Here is a 15,242-nt window from a genome sequence, read left to right on the forward strand (position 1 = left end):
TGTGCTTCACTGAAAAGTAACCGCAATTGCTGACCGCGGCGGTAGAATTTCGTTATTTTGTTCTTCCCTTAGGTCCCCCTCCATCTGAGGCAGCGCGCTCGCCCGCGTATTTTTCTCTGCTCGCGTGTCTTTGCGCAGCTTGTCGACATAGGCGTGCGCAGAGTTCTCAATTTGGGGGGGCAAAGTCTTACCGCTGCGCCTCCCCCCCCAGAGCAACTCCCGACCTCTTCTCACTGAAGGCCTTGCGGTGCGAACGCAGTGCAAAGAGGGATGGTTATAAAATTTTTATTTCAATGTGATGGAATTGCAACACACACAAAATGTTTATGAGCAGAAATTTTACTTTCGTGTGTTACATCGGCAAGGCATGGGGCAAATTTGGCGCCCCCTTCAGATGATTAGGGGGGGCGGCCGCCCCCCCTGCCCCCCCTGTGCGCACGCCTATGCTTGTCGACACGTATTTATCGTCTTAGTTATTGAATTGACGCTTATAAAACGCCAAAACGGGCATAATCACGGCACAAAAGCCAAAAAACCGGCTGATGACGGCTGGTTTTAGATATGGACCGGCAACCGGCCCGCTGTTTAAAAAACCGGTCGGGCCGGTCCAAAACCAGGAAGGTGGCAACCCTACGGCAGCGACGAGCGAAAATGATTTTACTCGACCGCCCCGTCGGCCTGCGCAAAAAAGGAAGATAGAACCCCTGCATACACGCCCTCGAAGAAAGCTGTACAGCCGATTCAGTTTGTTGTGGACGAAGAGCAACCGAGGCTGCAGCCACAAACGATTGCGCTTGCCGTGGTATGAGCAAAAGCATATCTTCACATAGTTATGTTATCGTCCGTCTGACTGTTACTTACTGAAGGGAAAATTCAGAACACAAACGTTGACGTCTAGCGTCTATGCCAGACATAGACGCTGCTGTTTAGGCCCTAAAAACCACCTTCAGGGCGTCTGTCGGTTCTGTCTGATGGCGCGCTCGCGCCGCTGATTACGAACGAGGCGTCTGTTGGCGTTGACTTATCGTGTTGGCGAGCCGGTAAACGCCATCACGGTTAAACTCCCTGTTGGAAGACTACGCTGTTGGGACGATAGAGTGCCGACAGAGCTTCTTATTGGCCCCACAAACGCCATCAAGGTTAAACTCCCTGTTGGAAGACTAGGCTATTGGAACGATAGAGTGCCGACAGAACTTCGTATTGGCCCCACAGGCGTGCTGTGAGCCCAACAAGAAAGTCTTGTTGGAATTTTTGCCCGGGGCATAATAATACGGGAACAAATTCTTAGGTAAATTCGATTTCGTTGAGGACACCGATGCCTCGCGTAAAAGTTTTATTTATAGGACTACAAGAGGCATTTTGTAGCCTTTCCTTCCCGTGCACCTAGACATCGAAACGAACCTTGTGATACACTCGAAGCAGTAGATTAGTGCAGAGTGGAATTTAAACATTCAGCACGTTTTGTTCAATTACGAACAGCAATTTTAGAGCCTTTCCCCTGGTCTATGTGGAGAGTTCATATTTATTCTCTCAACGGGCGGTGAAATAGTGCAATGTGCGGTGTAAACATTCAGCCTGTTTTTGTGCAATTTTGCATGCTTGCATTCACACACCGTTCTTTTAGGCACCCTAACAATAAGGTGCCGTGGTAACACCCCAATCGAGAAGAAATACTTTTTAGCACCCCTTTAACGGTCGTAGCACCCTATGAAACTGTTGATTACACCCCTGAATTTTGGCACCCTCGAGGTGGGGTGCCCGAGCAATATTTGGGTGCTTGAAAGGTGCAAAAAGGGTGCAAAATGTTCAGTACACCCTCCTTGCACCTTAAAGGGTGTAAAAATGTTAAGATTTACACCCCTTAATATGTGGCACCCTCATGATTGGGTGCCGGAGCAATGTTTTAGTCCTTAAATGGTGCAAAAAGGGTGCAAAATGTTGAGTGCACCCTTTTAGCACCTTTAAGGGTGTTAAAAAGTTTAGTGTGTAAACAGCTGCCTACAAGCTGCTTCTCATCTTCGTTTTGAGAGCCATAACGCGAGTGCCTGATATGTTCCGCCCTTCCACCACAGCAAAGCATGTAAATCTTCGTGGTCTAGGCATTCCAGTAACTGTTCGTGTAATTCAATCGAACGAAACGAATGCAAAGCTCCAACTGGCTGGCCTGGCTGGCAATGCATTCAGCCTTCTTTCCAGTACACGAAGTTGGCGTCCTCATTTTCAATCACCGGCCCTTACTAACGCCCGTTATGAGCCCGTCGCATCGCTGTCTGAATAATTCGCAAGAAATTCATGCTTGTCAGCAACAATATACAGCCCGTTCCGCCTTCACACGAGTGCACGGATGCTACAATTCACTGTACCGATGCGCCGTCGCTGCAGTAGACGGCGGAGGAAGCCGCTTCGCCGGCGTCGTCCGCGATGCATCTCGGGATTGCATTCCGTCGCACCGTCAACTCTCACGGTGCGCAAGGGGGCAACTGCCCCGCGAGCGACGGTGCGCCCCAGTCTATCGAGGACAGATGGTGTGCACCGGTGCGGTTTATCGAGGATGAAAAGGCGCGCACCGGTGCACGCCACTGCGCACCGGTGCGGTTAATCGAGGCTGCTATTAGTATCGTGGCGAATATAATATCGCCCGTATCTGTACAGCTGCGAATGACCATCCCTTACACAGCTTTCCACCACACTATCATCCCCTTTTTCGCATATGGAGCTTTATTTTGGTGATAATTCCGTTTCAGCGATCGGTGACCAAGGCATCTGCCATGGCCTGTTTTGATTTTAGCGCGCAGGTGGCGCCATCTTTCGGCCGCTCGCCGCACCGCGGTGTCGGCAGTGCTGGGTCAGAGCGCCGAACCTCCGCTGCCGGTCAGCGTAGGCTTACCATCCCGGCAAATATCTGAACGCCGCTTTTAAATTCAACGCTGATAACAACCCCCAGCACAAGTTTTCACCACCCTAACCTCTACTTCTCGCATCTGGAACTTCTTTTACGCGATCAGATTGATTAGAAGAGTGGCGAAAGCTGTTGCTATCACGGTCTGCCCCGGTTCGAGCCGCAGTGATATTAAAAGACGGATGACGGCGAAGACATCGCTGGCCTAATCGCCTGGCCAAATAAAGTTGTTATGTCTGTCTGTCTGTCTGTCTGTCTGTCTGTCTGGTGGCAGTGACTTATGAGAGTCTAGCGATTCAGACGGCATGTCGGCGGCGCGGGCGAGTGCCGACCATGTCCAATCGCAGCAGACGATGCGGCGGACGTCCCTGACGTCACGGGTGAGAACGTGACGTAAGACTGGCCCGCTTGCAGGCTGGCCTTCGAACGACCATTTTCCCGCGCGGCGACCGAATTTGAAACTGGTTGCAATAAACGTGCTATAATTAATTCTATGTTGGCGGCTGACGGCTTTTGGTTTGAGTTTAGTAATTACTGGGCCAATAGGTATTCTTTACAGCATAAAAACTGAAAGCGAGAAATTTATTGTCAGTACTCCTTTAAGATGAACGTTTGGAATACCAACTAGCTCGAACGAAAGCCCTTCCCTGTGAACTCCCGCAGACAGGACGCAGCGATTTTTTTAACGTACGTTCTGAAAGCAGTTTGCAACATAACCCTGTGTCATTCATTCTGCATTATCCTCAGGTAGTCGACATCGACACGAGGGACCCTCTCCCAGCCGGACAAAGCGGGGAGATCTGTGTTCATGTCCCCACCGTTATGATGGGTTATCTAAACAAGCCTGAAGCTACAAAAGAAGTGCTCGACTCGGAAGGATGGCTTTTGAGTGGTAAGTGGCCCTTTGTGCAAAGCGAATCGCACATGACAGTGCAAAATTTTTTAATTGTTTTTCGCAACAAGGCAACAACAGTCGAAGCAACCAAGAACACGTGTCTGGTGAAATTGGAGTACTGTCATGAAGAAATATCATTACGATCACTAGGAACGCGACACATGAAATGTCATTTAGCTGTGTGCGCTGGAAGGTTTCCTTTCAGCCTACTGCTTTGCTGTATTCCAGGTGTTCGGCGAGCAGCGCCACCATAGTTGCGAGCTTCGCCGAAGTGTCCACACTGGCAGGCACATTATGCATTGCAATCCACAAAACCGAGCCAATGTGGGCCCGACCCAATTATGACTCCGCTGTGCTCGGCGTGCCTAGGTATAAGCAAAAATAATTCAGGCTGCTGAGCTCCCAATGTGCAAATTCGGAGGATGACGAGGCCCAACATGCGATTCGAGCAAAGTATACAGTTTATGCGCTTTGGCAACAGCGCAGACGCATGCTTTGCGACAGTTTTAAGAGTGCTGGGTGCTATTCCAGAAGGCCCGAGTTCTGCTTACTCGCGAGTTTCCAGCTGCTTGGTTTATGAAGGTAGTGATAGTGGAGCACCTCGAGCGAAATCGCCGTAATCCCGCGCAGTACGCAAGGTATAGCTCGGCAAAACTGTATGCCACTCACTCGTGCCCAGCACTCGCAGTCCCTCGCACTCACGATCGCCCCTCCACCCGCAGCACTCGCACTGACTCGTGCTTACGCTCACAACTCGTCGTCACCACTCGCAGTCAAACGCACTCACGCTCGCCACTCCGCTCCCACTACTCGCACTCACTCGCGCTCACGCTCACCACTCCGTCCTCACCACTCGCACTCACTCGCGCTCACGCTCACCACTCGTTGTCACCACTCGCACTCACTCGTGCTCACTCTCATCACGCGCGATTGCGAGTTCCACTCGCGGCGAGCCCCACTCACCACCCACAAGTGCGAGTGCTCTCACCACTCACGAGTGCGAGTGCTCTCACCACTCACGAGTGCGAGTGCACTCACCACTCGCAAGTAGTGAGCCCCGCCCGCCACTCGCGGGCGGCGGCTGCACTCGCGCGATGTGCGGTGCTTACCGCTGTGAGCACCGACCCTCGAGCTATTCTCCGCAGAAGCCGCTCGCTCTGGTGGACAACCACAGCGAGCGGCTCCTGCGAAGAACAGCCAACACGAGTAGAAGCTCAAGGGTCGGCGCTCACAGCGGTAAGCACCGCACATCGCGCGAGTGCCCCCGCCGCTTGCGAGTGGCAAGCTGGGCTCACTACTTGCGAGTAGTAAGTGCACTCGCACTCGTGAGTGGTGACAGCACTCGCACTCGTGAGTTGTGAGAGCAATCGCACTCACGAGTGGTGAGTGGGACTCACCGCGAGTGGAACTCGCACTCGCGAGTGGTGAGTGGCGTTCACCGCGAGTGGCACTCGCACTCGCGACTGGTGAGCGGGGCTCGCCGCGAGTGGAACTCGCACTCGCGAGTGGTGAGTGGGGCTGACCGCGAGTGGAACTCGCACTCGCGAGTGTTGAGTGGGGCTTGCCGCGAGTAGCCCTCGCACTCACGAGTGGCGAGTGGGGCTCGCCGCGAGTGGCACTCGCACTCACTCGCACTCGCACTCACCAGCCAACAACGATGGCGAGGCTCACTCACCACTCACTCATGAGTGGTCAGTAGGGTGTGTGTGAGTGCACTCGTAAGTGAGTTTGCCGACGTATGACGCCAGGTATATTCAGCGCGCCGTATTTGGGCTGCTTACTGTGATAAATTACGGCTTTTTCTATCTTCCGCTTGCAGCACCATCTGAAATCGATCTGCAATACTCATTCCCTAGCATAAACTACAAAACTCCACCACTACTTTGAAATCCCCAGCCTGGCTGTTGGTCACGCCCGGCGCGGGGCGGTTTGTTTTTCACGGTGTTTTGTTCTTCCAACAACTTATGTTTGCTACGTCGCTTGAGGGAAGACCCAGTGCCGCTCTGCGCAAGCCCAAACCACGAAAACAAAGGGGTTAACTGTAGCGAACGGAACGCGCCCTGCTCCCGACCATCAAATATGGCTTTTGTTTACGAAATGGTTGAGGGTGCACGGCAGGCGCTTATCAAAATCGTCCCAATTCAGCCTGTCAAGAGCACGTTTGTGCATTGGAGAGGGCGTTCGTTTAAGTTGTCTCATTCGTCATCGAATGTGTTTCGACGGTGTATGAAGTAGGCTGCCGTGGGAAAATAGTGCCGTCTTGGCCGCTCCTATGGGCTCGAACAAGAGTGGACCGCAGTTCGGACCGAACACCCCCGCGAATGTAGCATCATTGGCACACGGCAGCCTGGGTATCTCATTTTCGCTTGGCGCTCAGTTCTTGTCGCTGCTGGCGGGCATCAAATGACGACTTCGCGGCTACGACGCTACACCATCGACAAAGTCGGCGCCATGGTTGGGTGTGGCTTCGGTGGGTACGCCGTGCTTTTAAGTGGGATGGGTGCGTTTGATTACCATTAGAAATCGGAGAGAACTTTGACAGTGTCACCCACTTAAAAGCATCTGTCGGACTGCCACTCTTAGCATCAAGACGTAAAATCTCACTACTCTGCCTATTCCATAAATTGTATTATAACTTCCCTGACCTTCGTTCTACGCTTTTATTTCCACCCGTGCGCTCATCACATCGCCTCTTCAATTCTATGAGCATTCAGAGACTTCACGGTTCTACCAACGCTTTCAACAAATCTTTCCTTCCCGTAGCAATAGAACAATGGAACTCCCTACCAGAATCTGTTGTTGCCGAGCATAACCCTTCGAAATTCCGTGAGTTACTAAGCTCCTATATCCTTAATTAACCTACAATATTCTGTTTCTCGTTCTTTTTCTACGCGTAATTTTAGCGTCATTTCCAACTGCTTTTTCCTCTGGTTGCATCTTTTCATGTCTGGAAAAATATAATTACTCCCCCTGCGTCCCGATGACGGCAAGGCTCCTTCTTCAGAGGTGACACGGCTTACATTGCAACGCCGCCTTGCAACCCTTCGCCGCTGCCGGCCTTCCACGAACCCCGCCCTGCGGAACGCAGCTCGTGTGTTTACACAGACTGGGGAGTCCCTTGCGAGCCATTGCGGCTCCGTGGGGTTCGCTGTAAAGGCACTTCCTCCAGTTCGCCCGTTTTTCGAAGATGGCAGTTCCGGCAAGGTCAGCTTTTTGGTCTGCCGCCCCGCATTGTTCGGAGACGGGGGCTGCGTTCCTTGACCTGTCTGCGGTCGTCGTTCTTGCCCTGCCTTGTCCTCCCGGGAATATTTTGGGGTACTGAGCGCAAAGAGTGGGGAACTCTACTCCGAGTGCTTCGCCCATTGTTGCATGGTCCTTGGGGCAAGGGGATTAGCCGGCCCACTGACGCCAAAAGCTTGTGACCGTGTGAGAGTACTCAGGCCGGCAGGCCGGCGCCCTTCTGGCTGCTCGTTCATAGGGCATTGGCACGCGTTTCAAATGCCATACGGTTGACGCCTTCAGTCAGTTCATTGCTCTTTCTAGTTTTTTTTTTTTTGGAGGACTAAGGAAACTTTGACTTCTTGAAATTGCTCACCTCTCTCCCTCCCCCTTCTCTCTTTTCATTTCTTTTTTCATGCCTGTTCGTCTTCCCTTTCTTTACACGAATGTATGTCGGAGTTGTTTGTGTTTTATTGTCTTAATTCTTGCTATGTGTGTGCTATTGTTTTGCCCCCCCCCCCTTTTTATTCTTTTCATGCCTGTAGGTCTACACTTTTTTTACACGAATGTATGTCGGAATTGTTCCTGTATTACTGTCTGTATTCTTGCTATGTGTGTACTATTATTTCGCCCCCCCCCCTTATGTAATACCCCGCAAGGGGCCTTTAAGGGTACAATAAATGATGATGATGATGATGATGATGGTTTTGCACGACCGCGTTGAACCCCGTGATGGTCGTGGCGGCAGCTGTTTTGGTGTGGTTCATGGTCGCCGTATCAGGCGTATTTCTACCCCGACAAATTTTTTAAACGGAGGAGGAATTTCAGCTTGTTTATATATACATACATGTGTCGCATTGGCAGTGCAGCCATCTGGCGACCGACCCCCGTTTACGACGACTTCGAGGCGGTTTGCGCTCCATGACAATCCAGGATCAAGTATTCTGTGTGCTGCGGTTTTACGCGGCGGGCCGCTTCCACGGAAACGTTGGTAGCGACCGCAAAATCGCCCGCCACCATTCGACAGTCAGCCCGTGTGTACGCAATATGATCACTGGAGACGTGTTTCCCTGACCTCGCCTTTCTTTTAGGTGGCCCGCCGGAGATGGCTTCCTTAGGGTCTACTGCGCGTCTATCCCTCTGCTGCCGGAGTGTACGCTTCAGTTATCACCGGCTCAAAAAAAATTAGCTCCATTCCACCCTGTGAATGTGGTTAGAAAACAAACCTGTAAGAGGCACGCACAACGATTACCCATGCGACGTCACTTAAATTCCCTCATGTAACTCTAGAAATAGTGAAACCAGAGAGAAGTGAAATGCACTTAACCACACCCCCTATTAGTTCAAAGTGATATTCTTGGTAAGGTTAAATTAAAGCATGATGCATGAACGGTGTTTGGTTGAGTTGTATTGGTGTAGAACGTGAGTGGAAACCGTTTTTTATAAAACTCAAGCTCGAACACGGTCGATCTCCCTTCTCCCTTCTGTGCCGTCGCGGATAGAATCGACAAGATCGGCGGCAGAGGAGGAGGAAGAGCCGGAGGAGGAGTAGGAAATACTTCTATTCAGATTTCTGAACGGCCCAGAGTGCCGCCGAGGGCAGTGGTTCTTTCTTCACTGTAGCCCATATGCAGTCCGCGCCGCCTGTGCTCTGTCCACCAACTGAAGCTGGGTAGGCAGAGAGGGGCTGAACAGCAGCATCTCTCATTGCTCTTGTTGGCTAGTTGACGGAAAGAGAGGAGGGTGCTCATGGATAAAGTCGCACACCCCAGTTGTACCGGAGCCTGTTTTCGAGACATCTTCGTTACAGCCTGCCAGCCATTTCAACTTGCGAACTTCTTCCCGGCGTACATTGGTGGGTTTGCAAGCACAAGCTTTCAGAATATGCTTGGGACTACCACGATGTACCTCTACTGTGGGCACAATTGCCGAGGCACGTGTGTTTCCAATGGATGCAATTCTTTTGTGCGAACCCCTTCGAGTCTACCTTAGATGTTTCACAAGGCATGAACACCATCCATTATCGGCTCTTCCTACTACGTGTTCGAGAAGTAGTTTTGCGGCAGCCCTTTTGCGAAACCAACATAAAATCCCATCAGGTTTCGCCCCAATGGTGGTTTCCCTGAATCATCTGTGCGTACTATCAAAACCATCAATCCACCTTTCCATCCCTGGAATTGCGAAGAAGTCCTCTTTGCCATCAATAGCCCTCAAACAGTTGACTCTAGCGTTCTTGACCGACAAGTACGCCGGATCTGTACAGGTATACACTGATGGCTCTGTGACTGCATCCAGGTCTTCCGCGGCTGTGGTAATTACAAGCCTATGCGTTACCCGAGGATTCACACTATTCCACAAGACAACGTCTACTGCTTCTGAGTTGGTTGCCATACGGGAGGCGATTCGTTTTGTCTCCCGTGAATCTCCTCAAGCTTGGACCCTGTTTTGTGACTCCAAGCCAGCACTCCAGGACCTCAAAGGAGTTATGAGGCAAGGACCTTATTATGCCCTTGCTGCGGAAGTGCTCGAATTACGCTCATCGGCACCACAATAAGGACATGTCCTCACCATTCAGTGGGTACAAGGCCATTGTGGGCGAGCTGGTAACGATTGGGCTGACAAGGAGGCAAAGAAGGTTTCTGCAAATACAGATGTTGTACGTCTGCCATTCGCAAGTACGGACACGACACCCCTTCTGTCTACCATTCTCTGCCACGCCTCGGCGAGTCACTAATCCCACCCTGACAATCGTCATAGAAGACTACACCGTCTGGACCCCGACTGCAAGTTTCGGTTACCTCCTGGTAGTCAGCGAAACCACGCCACGCTGTTTCACCGACTACGGCTTGGCGTAGCCTTTACCCGTCGCTACAAGCACCTAATTGGCGTTACGAGTGACCCCGACTGTGAAAAATGCCATGTACCAGAGACTATTTCGCATGTTCTCTGCCACTGTCCACGCTATGCGCGTCCTCGAGAACAATTAGCGATATCATTGGCCCGTTTGGACTGTCGTGTGGTGTCGGACGAAGTACTGCTAGGACCTTGGACACACGCGCAGCGTTCCCACAAGGTGTTTAAAACTGTGCTGACATTTCTGCGCAGCAGTGGCCTCTCAGCTATATTGTAGTTGAGCCCCGTCCGGCTGAACTTCAACACATGCACGATATAAGTATAGGCATCTTCTGTACGTATACCCATTTATTCAGTTCTCCGCCATCTTCATCTCTCTCGGCCTCTATCCACGCTCTTTCCTGCCCTTTCCCTTCCCACACACAGAATAGCTGGCCAGATATACTACCATCAGGCCGACCTTTCTGTGTTTTTTATTACAATAAAATTCCTCTCTCTCTCTCCGATTATGTGGCGGAGTGTTCCTACTTCTTAGCAATATTTACATTCAGCGTCGTAGCGATTCAGGTGCATTAAGTGAAGACGAGTCAGGTCTGGGAAGGAGCCCGATTGTATGTGCCTTAGGGTAGCTTGTTTTTCTCTGAAAAGGTCAGGGTAAAGCAAAGGTACGGTCTTTCTCTGAAGGCTATAATGCCGGGTTATGCCACTGAGCGAGATAAGCGGGTGACTGTCCTCGTGCAGCTCCATAGCACGGGGGTTAAAAGCGCAGGCTTGTTGGTGGGCGTATTCTTTGCCCTCATTGGAAGCGTGAGCGGGTGTCCAGATGAGCTGAATGGACCCGTTTGGGGAGTTGGTTTGTAGCACACGCAATGCACATCGGGACACCCAAATGGTAATCAGGGTGGGCTTGTTGGGGAACGGTTACTCCCTTCAGAACCCCTGGTTGAGTGATTGCCAAGGCAATGGCTGCCTCTTTTGCTGCCTTCATGTCTTGGGTCTTGAGGGAGCCACACGCACGGAGATTGGTTCTGGAGCATGATGCCGTACTACTGCCCTCGATGTTGGGAGGTGTCAGTGTACATAACTGCATGATCCCCACCGAGGGTGGTGTTGAGCGCTTGAGCCCGTGCTTGTCGGCGACCCTCATCGTGTGATACTTCTAAGCAGAGGGAGCATCTTTAGTTCTTGTCGCCAAGAGTGCGGGAGTACATCAAGTGGAGTGACATTCTGTGCGGCCCAGCCAAACTGGTGAAGGATGCGGCGACCCACCGCAGTTCTGCTCATTCGGAGCTTCTGGTTAGAAAGATGGCCCTGTATCAGCTCTTCCAGCGGGTTGCGGAGCCCCGTGCTAAGCAGCCTCTCTGTGAACGCACTCATGGGAAGACGAATCGCTTGCTCAACCGCCTTTCTAATCATTATATAAAGCATCTTTGCGTCCTCCTTGCTGAGAAGAAGACAGGGGGTTGGCGTAAGTGATTCTCGAGAGGACAAAAGCTTGAATTAATCGAAAGGTATCGGATTCCTTGAGGCCTCGCGTCTTGGTGGCAACTCGCCTGATGATGTGAATGATTTTATTGATGGTGTGTTTGAGGCGCTGCAAGCATACGTCACTCTTGGCGTTGGCCTGAAGATGTAGGCCCAGGATCTTGATGATGGGGCTTGGAGTGATGGCCTGGTCATCAAGGAGTATGTGAATGTGTTCCTTGAGGTGTCGTTTGGCCTGAGGGTGGCGGACAAGGAGCTGAGATTTCTTACGTGAACACTTGATTTAGCATATTGGCGTACTAGAGATACAGACAGTTGCAACGGCTCCGCCGCTCTCATCGACAAACCGTACCCCTGCCCGTACTGCAAAGACTCCACAGTCAAGCAGGACATACGACGCCTACTGTGGGACTGTGGGGGCCTCTGTGAACTCCGAGCCCGACACGCCCAACAGGTGCCATCATACGAAGAGTGGACTATGCCCATGAATCATAGTCATGCCAAGGAGAGATTGCTTTCCCTTTGGGAGTTCGCCAAAGAATCAGGCGTAGCCCGAAGAATTTGGGGCCTAGACGAGCGCTGCACATCCTTACAAACACCCCCCCCCCCTTCTTAGGCCACTGGCTACAGCTTTTCTAAATAAAGATTTATACATATGCTTCGCGGGAGTTTCCTGTTGATACCAACGGTCGCGAAAGAACCCTTGGGGGGTAGAGGTAAAAAGCTTTGGTTTAAAACAATTTCGAAAGAGATGTTGTATGACCTTCCGTTTCATTTATCGCCAGCGCGGGAGAGGCGTTGCGTGTCCCACATTTTTTGAGAAAACGTAACTGGCAGGATAGCTCATAGGTATGGCAAACTAAATTGCCGCGACATCTGACGTTGCACTACTGGTGTCGAGAAACCAATGTGCGCGTACGCGTCCAGGGCCAACCCCTGTATACAAACCTTGTCTTTTCTTTCGGTTAAAGCGCCAAAGCTGCTAGCATGAGCACTTGGCGCTAGAGGTAATTTTTCGTGCTCAACACGTCTCGCTGGTACAGGCTTCTGCGTCGAACATTGAAGGTGAAGCCTCTATCTGCCTGGCTGTGATAACGGGTGCATTGCAACAAGGTTTTGATATCTTAGTTTGAAGGGCGATAGCGCTCGTTTCGCTCTCTAAACGAGAAACTTTTGGTCTGCGTCTGTGTCAATCGATTCATTGATTTGATTGATTGTAGGGTTTAACGCGCCGACGCAACGCAGGCGATGAGGCGCTCCGTAGTGGAGGGCTACGGATTAATTTTGACGCCGAAATCTCGCACACATGGAAGTTTTTGCTTTTCGCCTCCATCAGAAAAGCGGCCGCCACAGCCGCGAAACGAACCGGCGACCTCGTGCTCAGCAGCGCAAGTGTCAATCAATTCAATGCGTATAGCAACCTATTACTATTTTTGTTCTTTTTTATCAAACACACGACCACGCCGATCTTTTATCGTGTTTTTTTCGTCAGTACCTGCTTTAGAACTTGTGCAAGGTGACTTCTCATCACAACTATTTCAAATCTATTTCTCGCCTCAAATATATTCCGTGTTGGTGTGCTCAGTTTTAGTTTCCAACCAACTGCGAGTTTCAGGCGAAAAACACGAGGACGCGGTGGTACATGTGTGCACAAAGGCGTCACCGAGACGGCCAAGACATGATATTTGTTGGATTTGGGCCGAGCAAACAACGCACAGTTCACCGCATAAGCGTGTGCGAGCGAAGCAAGGGCGAATAAAGTGGTCCCTATAGACAAACGCTGAATGGGATCAGCTTGACAGCTTGAAGTGAAAGAAAAGTCAGGGCAGTGAGCGTGGTTGGACGCGCACGCGCACATGGACGTCTCGACACCAATAGTGGAACGTTAGATGTCGCGGTGATGCATTTTGCCACGCGCTCACGTGCCCCGACATATTTTGCTGCCGGGTGTACATATACAATCAACGGCGCCTATCTGAGAGGCGATCTGTACACATTTCAACGAGTTTTCTTTAGCGTCACCGTCGTATGGCAGGAAGCAGAGCATGGAAAGCGAGTTGAGTGTTGAGAGTTGAGAATTAAAGCAGTCACGTTACTCTCAGAGCGACGGTAAACGTGAGTAGGAAAGGGGCGAAAAAGATATCCAGTCTAGAGAGCTTTGTCGGCGAAGAGCGGTGAAGAGCGGCGAAGAGCAAAGGGAAATAAAGCAAACAAATTTGAAAAGTTGTTGCCGCTGTAAAGTTCCGTTCAGTAGAACTTTATTGAGGTTGGGGAAGTGATTAGAGGGAGAAACTTGGGTGGAGTCCTCTTTCGACGGCCCCTTAAGCTTCTGCCTCGGCCCAGGCCCTCTCGATCAGGTGGCGCCGGTCTATCAAGGCCTCGCTGGCCAGAGTCACCTCACACGTTTCTAGTGAATGAGGTGTATTTTTCTCGGTTTGCCGTATATCTGGGCATTTCCATATGGCGAGGAAAGGGGTGCCTTTTTCGCTACATTGAAGACAGACGTTACTTAATCTGTCTGGGAACATAAGCGCCGGCCTTGTACACAACATAACATGGTGCCCTGTGCGTGAAGGCTTGAAAGGAAACGAGAGCGCTGACTCGCTAGCGAGAAGTCTTACGAACCGTAGCGATGAAGACCCCTCCTACGCTCTTCCACCATACTAATACACTGAGAACGTCTTAAAAGGAGAACGCTATCCGCTCCTCACATGGCACTAAACACCAACGATGCACGAACACTGAACAGAATACAAACAAACACGTTCCCGCAAAAATCAAGGCTGGCGCTTATGTTGCCATTGTTGCTATTCCTTCATTGGTAGCATATCCCACTTGGGGGATTGTGCCGCAATTGGGAGCTTTGAGGAGCTAGGGTCCCCGCTTCGAAAAATTCATGACAATGCTTTGAATTTGAAAAGTAAAAGTCACCGAATAGTGCTCGCCGCGTGACAGTTGAACGTTATGTCACGGGAGCAGGACAGGGGCACACCACCCTCGCAGAACCCCCATTCTAGGGAGGCCGTGGCGGGTTCCAGTCTGCTTGCTGACGTAATTTACGCAGTAAGACGAACAAATGAAAGGCAAGAAACGGATGCAAACACGTTGTAGCAGAACAGAAGCCATTAGAAGTAATCCGTGACACAGAAATGAAAGCGAGAAAAAAGGTTTGAGGGCCCCGAGAAAATTTTTCATCCAACAGCTGACGGAGTGTTTGGATAACATAACACAGAGCGGCAAATATTTTCAATGTGGCGCGCTTCCATCACCCGCTTTCTTTTTAGATGCCACGCATCTCATTCACCCGCCTTGTCCCTGCATCCGGCGTCAGCGTCGTCGTCGTTGTTGTCGGCGTCCACCTCTCCCCCATTGTTCTCGCCGCGCCAGCTTCGCTCTCCGCCGCTCACCCCCTCTCCTCTCCGATAGCGAACACTCTCTCGCGAGGGGCATTGAATTGGATTCGAATGAATTAGCTTGGCTTGGCTTGGCTTGGATATGATTGGATTGGATTTGGATTGTATTGGATTAAAGTGGATTGTGTTGCGTCATAGCCGCGGCAGACGCACTGGCGCCGGCGCGTCCCCTCACCATTATGCACGCTATAAAACGCGGTGCCTGCGCCGCTCCGCTCCATCGTTCCAGCGCCGTTCCTCCGCTGTCCTACGCTGCTTTCAATGGAAACGTGCCGTGAACCCCCTATGCGTCGCATGTACACAGGGGTTCCCGCGAGGGGAGGTGGGAGTGTTTTTTTTTTGCAAGTCGGCCATAGCAACGCGATTCCATTGTCTGCCGCCGATGGCAGGAACTGTTGTTAGGACAATAAAAATTAAAAAATCTCACATGAACGCCTGGAATAAAAAAATACATGAACTTTGCAGTAAAATACAGATT

The 15,242-nt window shown here is 51.2% G+C and overlaps 1 protein-coding gene across 3 annotated transcripts in view; it reads left to right on the forward strand.

Moving 5' to 3' along the window:
• LOC144141994 (uncharacterized) overlaps nt 1-15,242 on the forward strand; it is a 132,958-nt gene that overhangs the window by 97,302 nt on the left and 20,414 nt on the right. For 2 of the 3 annotated variants that reach the window (XM_077673422.1, XM_077673423.1), the window contains one exon: nt 3,647-3,791. The exons of the other annotated variant lie outside the window; for it this stretch is intronic. In XM_077673422.1, the coding sequence (XP_077529548.1) occupies nt 3,647-3,791 (145 nt within the window). The remainder of the gene's footprint in view (nt 1-3,646; nt 3,792-15,242) is intronic. 3 annotated transcript variants of the gene reach the window in all.

This window comes from Haemaphysalis longicornis, unplaced genomic scaffold (genome assembly GCF_048455015.1).
Source record: "Haemaphysalis longicornis isolate Haplotype H1 unplaced genomic scaffold, Haemaphysalis longicornis Haplotype H1 scaffold_6, whole genome shotgun sequence".
In the NCBI taxonomy this organism is placed as follows: Eukaryota; Metazoa; Arthropoda; class Arachnida; order Ixodida; family Ixodidae; genus Haemaphysalis; species Haemaphysalis longicornis.